The sequence below is a fragment of the Empidonax traillii genome, unplaced genomic scaffold (genome assembly GCF_003031625.1).
Source record: "Empidonax traillii isolate 1590-97213 ecotype Southwest subspecies unplaced genomic scaffold, ASM303162v1 scaffold535:size1322822, whole genome shotgun sequence".
Classification (NCBI taxonomy): domain Eukaryota; kingdom Metazoa; phylum Chordata; class Aves; order Passeriformes; family Tyrannidae; genus Empidonax; species Empidonax traillii.
The window spans coordinates 213,968-227,140 of record NW_020955728.1 but is presented as its reverse complement, the minus strand read 5'-3'; the positions used below and the strand labels follow the sequence as shown (position 1 = coordinate 227,140).

The 13,173-nt window shown below is 42.1% G+C and overlaps 1 protein-coding gene and 1 long non-coding RNA gene across 21 annotated transcripts in view; one reads left to right on the top strand and one right to left on the bottom strand.

The window, feature by feature from the left end:
* The window catches only part of ESRRG (estrogen related receptor gamma), a 403,057-nt gene that overhangs the window by 231,675 nt on the left and 158,209 nt on the right, over window positions 1–13,173 (top strand). The window contains exons 1-2 of one of the 20 annotated variants that reach the window (XM_027897316.1): window positions 1,011–1,607; window positions 8,102–8,168. The exons of 17 other annotated variants lie outside the window; for them this stretch is intronic. In XM_027897316.1, the coding sequence (XP_027753117.1) occupies window positions 8,113–8,168 (56 nt within the window). In that variant the 5' untranslated portion in view covers window positions 1,011–1,607; window positions 8,102–8,112. Of the gene's footprint in view, window positions 1–1,010; window positions 1,608–8,101; window positions 8,169–8,939; window positions 8,962–12,191; window positions 12,253–13,173 lie in introns of those variants that run through there. 2 more of the 20 variants (XM_027897333.1, XM_027897324.1) reach the window with 2 other exon arrangements.
* Window positions 4,268–7,721, bottom strand: LOC114064352. The gene is made up of 2 exons (XR_003572736.1): window positions 7,433–7,721; window positions 4,268–6,545 (listed from the first exon to the last, which is right to left on the bottom strand). It is a non-coding gene; the product is annotated as an uncharacterized LOC114064352 (long non-coding RNA).

Here is a 13,173-nt window from a genome sequence, read left to right as displayed (position 1 = left end):
GGAGGAAAAAAACCCCACCTAATATGAATACTTAGATTTGCATGTTTCTTAAAAATAAGAAATTAAAATATAAATTCAAATTTCCAAGTAAATGAATTAGGCTGAAAGAGTGTGTGCGTAATGTTTACACCTTAACCATTATACATGGAGCTAAATCCATTGATTTGAGATAGAATAATTGAATAGGGCTAACTGTCTGGTCAATAGGAGTGAAGCTGCTGTAGGACAGAAACATAGTTGATAATAGAAGGCTTCAGCTGCAGAAGGATGTAATTAGGATTTTATGCTGTCATTTGATCATATTTACTAATATAGCCAGAAAAAAAAGTTTTAATTGTAATAATGAAGCACACAGACTTTTTTTTTATGTGATTCTTATGTATTGTATTAACGATGTCAGTTTTATTCTATTAAATGTTAGAGTTCAAGTCTACAAGATAGCTACAAGATAGCAGGATTGTTGCACTTGCGTTGGTGTATACTGACATATTCTTGATGGGTATTCTAAACCTTCTACCCACCACTAAGGGGAAATGAATACAGCAGTGAACAGCATCTCAGTGCACCCTGATACCTTCTGTAAAGGCTTCCTATAGGACATCACACCTTTGAATTTAAAGGGGGATGGAGCTGAAGGACTTGGGAAAAGAGCAATTTGTGGTGAGCTCCACTTTTCTTTTGAACTGGTGGAACCCTACAGTTACCATTTGGGAGCTGTATAGCCATGAAAACCATTATTTTAAGTCTCTTCATAATAATGGTTGGGGAAAAGCACAAGAGGTTCTTAATGTCTTCCTGTGCACACAAGTTTGTGCCCAAGAAATCATTTGACCTGGAGTCTAATTATGCCTGGAAACAAACTTTATACTACCAAGGGCTCAGTCAGTCAGCTGATACAGGCCTTTAAAAGAAGATGTGTATACAGAAAGAAAAATTAGAAATCTGTTACTACAGGAACAGATTTCAGTGGCCTTCAAGGAAGTCTCTACCTGTTTTAGATCTGCATGTCTAGAGATAAGCATGGCTGATACCTTTTGGTGAGGAAGGATTTGTTTACTCCTGAGCATTTGAACTCAGCCTTTGTTACTGGTTTCTTCCCACTGTTCCAGAGCAGTTAATTTCCCATGGTGAAAGCTCTGATTCACCAGCACAGTCAGGTTATTCTGAGCCGAGGATGTTTCACAAGTCTCATTTTTCTCCAGTATTAATTCTGTGCCAAATTCTTGCTTCCTAGGTCAGTGAAACGTTAGAAGATAGAGAATCTCACCTTGATCTTGGAGAGAACAGTTATATATTTCTTTATTATATTGAATTCTTCCCTAATAGTTATGGATGACAGGACACCCATGTGGAAAGTCCCTTCTCTGGTTTTCAGTACTTAAAATAGGTGCTTTTCTGATGATGGTATTTATTGTAGCTAAACTGTGAGTCTTGAATTTAGTGTTCCTTGCACCTTTAAAAAGTGCAATCCCTTTAATCTGTTGTTTTAAAAAACATGTATTAGATGTCAGACAACATAAAGACAGCATGTAGAGATAACCCTGATGTAAGTGATGGTTTCAGTCATCCAGTGTATGGATAAAAGATTTCCAAGGCTATATTACTTGGCAGTTCAACATGATCTGGCTGTTTGTTAATCAGAGAACATGAGAAGAACAAAGGAGGGAGAACAAACAAAAATGTTGAAAAAAGTGTTGTATAGCTAGACGTACAGGGGGACAAGTAGCGCTGGGGTAGGATTGGGTAAAGCAGAGTCATGGAAACAATGAGCCGTAAGAGGGCAAAATTTGTTTCACTTTGTTTCATGTGACTTGAGTTTGTTGGTAAAGGCGATAACATTTTGTATTCAGTCAGAGAGCATGTTCTGTAAATCTCTTCAGTTACCCGTTCCCTGGGTGTCGCAATAGATTAAGTCGCTGTGTGATGATATGACACCGCCATCACTCGTCTTCCTGGGATATTGCTGGAGGCAACAACAAACCTGTGTCTTTGGCACATGTGAAGGAATTTAGTGCTTCAGGGGTTAAATTACACAGGCTCCCCTGTGGATCAGCTTATGCTTGGACAGTAATAATAGCAATAACATTAATAATAAAAATGCCAGAGTGAAGGGAGTGGAGGGGGAGTGGGGAGAGGGGGGAGAAAAAGGAAGAAGAGTGATGGAAGATGGGCTGGGGCAGTTGGGGGTGGGGGGAAGGCAGGCTGGAGAATGCCTTGTTTTGTACAGCAGGTGTACCAGCTCCACGTCAGATGTCGTAGGAGCCTCTGCGACATGGACATGCACAAATAGATGTTACAAAAGCTTTGAGACTGGTTGGTGGCTCTGTGCGTGTCTGCGCTCTCGCTTCAAGCCATGATATCCTAGGGCAGTGTAACAAGCAATTCATGTCAGCTCACAGTAAAGATTATTGGTGTTTTCACTGGGGAAATATTTACGCTCCATCTTCTTCTTCTATTTTTAGAACTTTGAGCTTGCAGTCAGGTGGAAGGGCTGGTGGGGGAGTGGGAAGAGACCCACTGAGGGACACATCCCTCAATTAGATTGAGCTAAACCCCTAATCTTGCTTAGGAATAGCTGCTGATGCAAAGTTTTCTTCCTTCCCTTCTGGTTTAGTGGGATATTACATTTCACTGCAGTATTGGTGATAGAATGGTATGTCAACCGGAATGTTTTGGTTTCTACAGAAAGCATCAACGCATTTTAAGGAAGGTATTTTTTTGAGGAAGGTATTCTTACATAGGTGAGGCCTCCAAAAAAACCCAAACAACTCAAGAGGTAATATAAGTGCAGAATAAAGTGAACTTTGGGGTTTTCTTTTTAATTCTTGGGTAGAAAAGCCATCACAGTTAGGGACAGCAATTTATTACATTGCTGAAAAGAAAAAAACAACCAAACAAACAAAATCTGAATTTGTTCTCTTTCAGATTTGTTGTTTATCATAATAATCCGTCTAGTGAAAAGGGCTAATTTACTCTTTCTATAGGAATATTTTAAGTGTGAGTATCATAATATCACAGCTGCTGAAAAGGTCTAAAATAGGACATTGACCTTGAACGCGTTCCTGCGTTTAGTATGTGGTGCTTAACATTCTAGAAACAATATAACTGCAACTCATTTATTAATGTATAATCTCAAAATGTTAACTCTTGCTCTGTAAATACATGCCACAAGGATTGTAGAAAGCTTGCAGTATCCCATGAAGTACATGTGGTATTTTATCAGTGTAAATATGTATAAGATTTTCAAGATTTCTGCTGGGAATACTCCATAACTAAAGTAAGTTTTCCCTTTGGTACTGCACTAGTTTATGATTTAATTTTTACTGACATTCCACCAGTCATATTATTAGCTTCACAAAATGAAAGTGAAATAATCCTGTATTAATTAAACAGAGCAACTGAATTCCCTCAGTCATCTTATCCTTGGCTGTGTGAGACAGTAATGCACTTCAGTTTCTCTAAAGAAACTTTCACTAAAAAAAGGGCTTGGGGTAATAGTGAGATATCCATATTGAAGTGTGTGCCTGAATTATCTTTAGGGAGGAGACCTTTTTTGGTGGGTGACAGGCAGTGTGCGAGTGGCTCCCTTTTTCTGTGTTTTTTTCTCTTTCTTTTTGTCAGAGGCTTTGGAAAAGGTGTTTCATCAAGAGAATAATATTCTTTTTTAGAAATGTGAACAGTTTCTATTCTGTACCAGTGAAGGCAGTCTTCTAAATACCCATACCCATGCCCTTGAAAATAAAACAAGGAGAAAATATGGAGTATTTGTTTGAGACCAGATAAATTGAATGTAGTTCAGTAACATGGTAAGCAATTGCTGTTATTTCACGGAGACGGTTTTTTGTATGCTGGAACTGAGTGTAGCAGCAAAAGCTAAAAGCCTCACTCTGTGTATTTGTGAACACACTGTGGATAAGTTCAAAGGAGCATTCAGAGATTGTGTTGTGTGAGCTTTTTTCCCTAAGATCAAAACAAGGAGTAATTAATGCTAAATACAGCAGATGGCTTTAAAGTAATAACTGGGTACAGTTTGTCCAACTGTGTACAAATAGGTGAGCAATATCTAGAACTTTAGAAGTGTTAGTTTTTTTAACTCATTAGCAGTATATCCAGGGGTGCACCAAGTGCCTTCCAGCGAGAAGCACAGAAGACGAGTAGACAGTGACAATATTGTTCTAATGTTAACCTCACTGTAGCACAGAGTGAGATCACATCTGAGTTATGTTTCTTTAATTAGTGGTTGTGAATAAAGAGAAAAATCACATATTTGATGACACTTCGGCATTTATTTCACACTTTTAACAATAAGGTGTTTTCCAGATGGACTTTGAATAAGGTTCCATGGTGTATTGCAAATTTCTATCTAAAGTTAACAGTACACTTCTTCCCAAATCAATTCTCAGCAGCTAACACACTTTCATAATCTTGCTCTTTCCCTGATGGCTTGAGCTTGTTGCTCCTTTTGGTAAATACACATTTGACACAATGCACTGTGCGGCTTCTTCAAAGTGCCACTGAACCTTACTTCTTCAGTTGCCTTGAGGTAGTTGTGCTTTAAGAATCTGGCTATTCAGATGTCTTGAAATGTCTATAGTATTTAAATGTGAAGAAGCTTAAAGATTTGCTGTTTGGCACACATGAAAAATAACATGCACAGAGAGATATGGAAATGTAGGTGCTGCTTAGTAATGCCCCTTGACTGGTACAGGCACTCCTGATGATTTTTTCCTTCCCCTCTCTGATTCCATTACCACTGTTTTGTATAGACTCCTTGTGGTAAGATTTTGCACTGTACAGTTTGATAAGTTAGTGCAGATGTGTGTTTGCATGCATGTTCTTATTCTGTATTCCCTGATAAAATTCAGTAAACAGTAAGCTTGAGCTTCCCCCCCCTCCCCCTCCATAGTACTATTTTTATTTATTTCTACAGAACAGCTTGAGAAAATGAAGGTACACTTAGCCCCAGTTTACTTGCTGCTGTAATCTCTTTACTTTTTTTCTTTTCCCCTTCCCCAAACTGATCGGTAACTGTGAAACCCAAGTTCAAGAATGTAGTTGGAATTCCAGGCCCCAGTCTGGTGGAGGTGACACTTTCAGTCCCCGGGGGGAAGAAGCCAACTGCTTTGTTTATCAACATGCAAAGTACAGCACAGTATTTCTGGTTCTCCAAGAAGCAGCACTGGCAGGGAAGAGAGCTGCTTGCTTGGATGAAAGATGGTTGATAGAAAAGTAGTGATGGCTCACAGGGGGAGAGGAAAAACATATTATTTGGGGGTGTAAAGGGGGGGGGGGGATGACAAGCTAACAAGGTAGTGGGAGCCATGTGAACATGAAAAGGAGGGCTTAGAGGAAGACAGATCAGGACAGAAGGAGAGACCATCGAGTTTCAGACCTGAATATAAAATATTAGGAGATAATGAACAAAAGCAGAAACGAAGCTAACCTGTCTTTTGGTAAGTTTCAAAATGGATTAGCTGTCATATTTTAAGGAGGGTGTATTCCAGGGAATTTAATACAGAAAAGTGACCATATCAAATTACACATGTATAGGTATTCATTATGGATGATTTTTATATAAGAGAACACATAGATATGCAAAGATTTGAAAGCATTTTGGAATAAAAAAATATTGAAAAAGAGCCATTTTGGGTATAAATCTATAAACAGACACTTGGAGAGATACTCAGTACAAACAGTATATTTGCATTTTCATGTTTTGCTCATGTGCACATGTAAATCAGTCTGTAGGACCTGTATTTTGGGTTCATATAGACATAGATAACTATACATAAAGACATCATATTGAAGTTCTGATTTGATCCCAAAATCTATGTTTATCAAATTGTTACTTAAAGAAGATATTCTAATACAGTACCGTGGATTAGTACCTCTCATTTTAAAATTTGTTAAAAATAGATTTTTTTTTTTTTGTCTCTGATGTTTCTACAGAGTACTTAAATTTTACTCTACATTTCAGAGCATTTTAATCCCGTGCTCACAAGCAAATCTACATCTTGATTACAGAGTTCACATTTAACAATATAGACAGCATAATGCTACTGGTAATTAAGCTTTTATTCCCTGCTTTTATACAGTAGTCTGAGCTGTAGTTTTGCTGTGGTGGTTCCAGTTCCTAAACTTAAATGTATTTATACCACATTTCTAGGAAGCAGGCCCGGTCTTCACATAAGGTTAAATACATAACACTGGAATCTCTCTGCTGTAAAGATACACAAACATGTCTATTGAACCTATATATTTTGGAATTTGGTTTTGTTGCTGTATTTACTTGGTGAAATACTGTGAAACAGATTTGGAGAGGGCATTTGTGAATGGTATTACTGCATTTTGAGGGTGTACACTGATTTGTTTTGATCTAAAAGACTGCCATCTGCATCATGTTAGGGCTCCAGTCACAAAAGATTTTGTAAGAGTTGGGCTGCATTCTAAGAAATTATTGTCTTTCCAGTGTTGGTTTTTTTTTTTTTTCTGGCCAGAAAAAGCCTGAGCCTGCTTTCACTGGTAGGGGCAGAAACACTTTGAACCTGGAAAATAAGTATGGTATCTTAGTTGCAATTTTAAGTAAAGGTAGTAGCTTTTGAGAGAAAAAATGCATTCCTAATTCGTTACTGATTCTTTCAACACGGAGTTATGTGAGTATGTTTCAGTGCAAACAGTGTCTCTAAATTTGAGTGTGGTCATTGTGTTGGAACAAGTTTAATCAGGGACCTTTCATATGACAGAGAAGAACAACTCTGAGCTGGCTCTAAGCGGTGGTTTGCTGGAACCGGGCTCGGTGATGTTTATACAGGCATGCCTACAGGGCTGTGTGTTTAATGCCTTTTCAGTTCAGCAAAACTTGCTTTACAAAAAAACTAAACCCCCAAACACTGTAGAGGTCTAGGCGCCCTCCCAGATTCACTAACGCAGAGCTACGACAGTGCAGCCCTTATCTCATTAAAATGAGGCAGGCTGAGTTAGTCCACTCTAATCCCTGCACACTTACAGAGGAAATTGATCAGTTCTGGAGCTTTTATTTCTCTTTCTTATATCTAAATACACAAATCTAAACGTCCAAATATCGCACAGGGTGTATATATAATATACATGTATATATATGTTATATTTGTTACGATGCAGCTATAATCTGTATAGGAATACACATAGCTGTATTCTCTCCCAGTTTCACCCATGATGTTAAGGAATGGATTTGAGTGCTGTTTTGTTAGGAATGGTTTTTTTTTTTTTCCTTCTAACTAAGTAGAAAAGGAGGCTTTAAATTTTTAAATAGTTAATTATATATTTATATAATTATATAATTTTTATGTTTTTATATATAATATCATATATACATAATCAAATTCCAGCCCGCAACCCCCCCCTCCCCTTACCCCCAAAAAGCAACTCGCACGACAATGAAAAGTTGAGTTACCCGGAGGCTTCGGCAGGCTGCGCTTGGCGTTATTATTATTTGTTTTTCCCCGGCGCCGAGCAGTTCCAAAGGTTAGGGAAGCGGCGGTCAGGAGAGCGCGCCGGGAGCCGAGCCCGGCTGCCGCCACTGCGAAGCGCCGCGACCGGCGGCGGCGGCGGCGCAAACTTCAATCCTCTATACCTTTGCGCGCAGTCCTTAACCGGGAGCCTGCCAAGGTACCTGCCGAAGTTGGGGCCGGGCGGGAAGGCGAGGACGGAGGGAGGGAAGGAGGGAGGGAGCGCGGGCAGCCCCCGCCGCCCGGTCCGGCGGTGCGGGCACGTCCGCGGGCTGTGCCCCGGCGGCCGCCGCCGCCTCAGGCCGCTCCCCCCGTCCCCACCCTCTACCTGCCGCGCGGGCCGCGCGCCGGGCCGCCCCGGCGCCCCTGGCGCCTGATTGGCCGCGGCCGCACCAATCGGGCGTCCCGCCGGGCCGGGGGGCTGCATATGTACGGCCCTGCTGCATATTCATGAGCGCCGCGCGGGGCTTTAAGTCCTTCATTAGGCGCGCGGGCGAGCTTTTGGTCCCCGCCCGCCGCCGCCGCCGCCGCGCCCGGAGCGCGCCCGTGCCAAGTGCGCGGCGCTCGGCCACGGAAACTTTGCTTTTCGCCGCGGGGGCGCACGGAGGATGGTCGCCGGGCGCACATGGATTCGGTAGAACTTTGCCTGCCGGAGCCGCTCTCCCTGCACTACGAGGAAGAGTAGGTACCGCTCCCCGCCCCCACCCCACCGCCGCACGCCGCCTGCCCCAAAACATGACAGGCGCCTAAGACGCCGCTGCAGGTAACGCTGCGCCGCGGCCGCGGGCGGGAGCCGGCCCGGGGCGCTGCGCGCCGGGGGGGGCCGGGCGGGAGGCGCCCGGCGGGAGCGGTGCCGGCGGCGGGCGAGCTCCCGGCCCCGCCGCTGCCCCGGCGCTCGCCGCCTGACAGGTGCGCGGCTCCTCGGGCAGCGCCGGCGGAGCGGCGGGCGGGAGGGAGCCCGCGCCGCGCTGGGGCCGCGCCGGGGCCGCTCCCGGCCGGCTGCGGTCGGCGCGGTGTGACCGCCCTGCCGGGGGGCGCCGCTCCGGACCGGCGGCCTCGGCGGCCCCGGGGAGGGGGGGCGGCGTGTGGCACTTGTCGGGGTCCGCGCCGCACGGCGCGTCCCTCCGCTCCTGCTTCTCCCTGCGAACACTTTTGAAGGAGCCACAGTTCTTGGCTGGCACTTCTTAGGTACCTGGCGGAGTGAGTCCGGCGGAAAGCGCGGCGCCCCAAACAGAACCGGCGCTGAGGAGCGGCTCTTGAACTTGATTTGAGCTCCGCAGCCGGGATTAAACATTAGCGTATCACGGGAGCTGTCACCGGTTCATTTTGTCTTTATATCGAGCCAGTTACGTAGCTGTGTCCCGGTGTTACGCCGAGAGGGACGGTAGCGCCGCGGAGAAGCCCCGGCTGGCCGCCAGCATCGCCCCGGACGCAGCGGCGGAGAGGCTGCTCGGGAGGTGACAGTGTACTATAGGTAGATGCCCACTAGCTGTCCTTACTGCCTGCACAGTGCAGGGCTGTTGGTAATTAAGCCAGGCATGAAAAGTGAATCGCCGTGATCGCACATTAGTGAAATAATACGGGAAGTAGCAAACAACCTGGCTCGCAGGAGTACGATTTGGGAAGGGAACGCAGGGAAAACCCATTGTAATATTCCGGGGTAAATAAAAGAAAATAAACAGAGGAGGGTGCCCTTTCAGATATGGTTTATAGAAGATCAGTGCACTATGTATAGTGTAAGATAGCTTCATAAATGTAAGAATGCAGTTTCTACAGCTTTTACCAACAGTGACACGTTTTTTATAATATATATAAACAGACGATAAGTTGGCTGTTAGGTTGGGCTTTTTTTGGTGGTAGTTTTTTTTGGGTTTTGTTTTTTTTGGGTTTTTTTTTTTTGGTGGATGCTTTGTCCCCCCAACCACCCCAAAGGAGCTTTCTTGAATTTACCTTCTTACAGCTAATTTGAATGATTAGTTTAGATAAGCCTCTTAGAGTAGATGCATTTAAATGAAATCGGGGCACATGTCTTTTTGGCTCTGGTGCAAGATTTGAACTAGTTTTTTTCTTCCTCTTTGGCTCAATTAAAAGTCATCTTAAAACACTCCCAATATATTGTGTGAGTGCAGGGCTTGAGGCATGTGGGATTGAATGGAGACAGAGAAAGAACTAACATTAAGGAACATATCTGCTTCTCTGTCTCAATTAATAAACCCCAGAGTTTTACACATTAATAATATCCATAGTAATTGTGATTTGACTATATATTGTAACATGCATATGTACATGTGAGCATAAGGACATACAAAATAGGTATTGTGGTTTCTGCAGTTCTTGTGTTATGGATGAGGGTAGAGAGGATTCAAGCTAAAAATTGTCCGAACATTTTGAGAGTGCAGAGACATCTGTCTGACCATCACTAGGTATGCTTTGATTTTAAGGCAGAGCATGTTAAAGAATGCAATATCTTAAAAGCCAGCTGCAGTCTTGAATTTTTGCTTTTTCAGCAATAACGATAGCACTAATAATTACTATAGTTAATGAGCTAACAGATGCAATAAATATATCTGCTCATTTTGACATATGTGTCAGTTTAATAATTTTAAATGAATCAGTGCGTTCATAACAGGAAATCTCCCTCAACCTCTGATTAAAATGTAACATTGACTAAAGGATTATAGAGTGGACTTAATTTTACTGACTGTTTTAACAGTTGTCACAGCTGTTGGAGAAGGAAAGGCAATTGAAACACTCCAAAAAAGGGGGGGGGGGGGGAGAACGGGAGTAGTTTAGTAAATTTAAATGGTCTCTGAATGCCAGGCAGAAAAAATTGAGCAGATTTGTAACTCCAGAAAGCTGCTGTGCACTATCTACGTTTGCCTTTTGTGGCTCACTGTGTTTCATTCATTTGAACACTTAACAGTTTCCCTACTTTCTCCATTTAAAAATGTGCAACAGCGTTTAAGTGTGGAACAAATTCAGCTGTTCATGTGCATAGAGTTTCGTCTTAGAATGCAACCGATAGAATACACAGCTGACAAGAAATAAAGGTTGAGTGGAGTGGCTGTAACATTTAAAAAGTGGACATAGGTCTCACATCATTTTTCCAGCCGTTCTCATGTTGCGATGTGGGAGTGATGTGTGGAGTTATGCTTCGAGTCTGTCTGGGTTATGTTTGTGTATGGATGAATATGAGAGTGTGTGTGTGTATGTGTAGATTCACATGCGTGTATGTTTGTGTGTGTGCAGGGTGATTATATGGTAAACTTAGAAGAGTTTGTGTCAGTTTCACTCTTTAAAATATTTTGGCATAGCGTCTAATTGTTGAAGAATTTTTTTAGAAGTGTCTTTCGTTTGTAAAGGGAGGAAAGGGGTGGACTGAAGAACGCTTCTCTTTGTGAAGTGGGAAGCAGATGCGATTCTGCTCCTCGGTTTCTCCAGGCTTTGAAGGTCTTTAACCTCACGCATTTGTCTTATTAAATAGATATTTACAGTTGTTACTAAGAAATAATGCCTAAGTTAATATTCTAGTCATAAGCTCTAGGCCTCTGTACGTGTACCCGGTGTGTGAGGTGGCACACGGCTCTGGATGGTGCAGCCAGCCCCCAAGCGTGGGTGAGCATCCAGACCCTGCCTGGGCTCTCCCAGGGTTCTCCCCTTGGGCAGCAGGCAGGCCCTGGTCCCTTCTTCCTTCCCTGTTTCCGGTCATAGGGCTTTGCTCTTTTCAGTTCTGATAGACTGCTGGCAAGTTTTTAAATCCTGCAGAAAGTATAAAGGGTTTGTGCTGAAATGCCCGTCTGGCAGCTTTTCCTTTACTGGGGCTTGCCCCTCTTTTAGTGATGGGTGCTTATTTTAATGTGTTTATGGTTGTGCTCTTTTATTTACTGAGCCTGGTGCGTTTCAGCGGTAATTAACCCGTGTTATTAGCAAAGCCCTTGTGGATATCCGTTAATTCTCTGGAATGGCTGATCATTTTTTCCGTACTTTTTTCCCCCTGTTTTTTCCTAAGGTAAGTTGTCCGTTTTCTAATAGTCCTTAAGCTTTCACATTTCCCACAAATTTCTTTTTAGACTGAGACAGGTAGAAGGGCATCATCCCCATAGTTCCATAATAAAGAATAGCTATTGTCTTAACAAACTGTTTTCAAAGATGCTAATGGGAAACAAAACAACTGGCAGAATCTGTAGGGAACAGTTTATTTAATTATTATTTTTCAAAACACATGCTTAATGATAAGAAAAGAGATAAGAATTTCCTTAGGTTTTTTTTTTTTTTATGTGTCTATGTGTAGCTGCAATAACTGTTGTGAATATTTTGAAGTTCATATTTTAATCAGATTTCAACTTAGTTAATAGCACTTTGGGCATTTAAAAAATATTGAGCCAGCAGAAAAATACTTGTGCTTGCACTGCTGAGAAAAGATAAGGGCCACCTCATTAGCCAACCCTACTTTTGCAATTAATTTCAAATACATGGTGCTATTCATCAAATAGAGAAGGTAACTTGTCTATGATAATATTTAACAATACTTGAAGCCTACTTTGCTTAGAGTAGCTAAAAAGTATATGTCTATTCTTACAGATATGTCAGGCCAAATGTTATGCTGCTATTTCTGTATGTTACAGAGCAAAGTTAAGATGGAAAAATTACGGTATAAAAATATAAATTATTCATGAATAAGTGACGTGATTATTAATTTTACAGAATAGTTTTTAAAGGACTGACCCTTGACCTGCAGGGAGGTTGCTTGCACCTCTGTGAAAGTGTAAGTAGGAATGAAAAAAATGCTTATTTGAACCTTTCAAGGAAGTATATCAAATAATTATTTTTTTTTGCTTCGAATAAGTGAAAAGCATGGGGTAAGTAGGAAAAACAATATGGAAGGAATTCTTGCTCCCACTGAAGCCCAGAGTAGCCTCTGTCTGTAAGATAAGCTTTGCTATGAATTCTTTTTCACAGCAAATTCATGGAGGGAAGAAACAATAAAATGTTGATCCGTTACAAGTGCATATGAGCCTCATGCTACCGAGCTCTCTAGAGGAAATCTGTGATTATGCCGGGCCAGTTTGTTCAGTTTTTATCTCTTTTACATCCGCTGGCCTTGTATTAAATTGTCATTGTCCTAAAGCACATGAGAGAGAAATGAATTGCATTTCTCGACATGCACTGACAGTGAAATATTTAGCCTCTCTGTCTCCAATCATACTTATATGTGTGTTTGATAGTGCAGGGATGACACCAACAGTCGCTGCAGCTTGACAGTCCACTTATTACATGTTCTTTTACATTTTGTGTATCGTCTTTTAGGCGTGAGTTAGGCAGTCATATGTGCATAGTCATATCTGTAGCAGCATGTATGTTTGTGGTTTCGTATTATATATTGGCATTTTATGTGAAATCCCCTGTCTATGCGCAGCAAGTTTTGTGTTCAAATACGTTTATATCTAAGCCTGTGTGTGTGTTACAGGTATGTAGTGTATTCCTTGTGCAGTTTTGGCAATGTACGTCTATTGTTGTGTGTACGCACACAGACCTGTATGCAGTAAGTGTACATATGCAGAGCTATAGAACTTCCTTCTATGCAGTTGTTTGTCAAAATCCAGCTGCTTTTATGTGTTTTTATGTGTTTGGGGTTTTTTTTTCATCCATGAGAAGAGACCTGACCAGCAATATAAAGTGTTTGCAC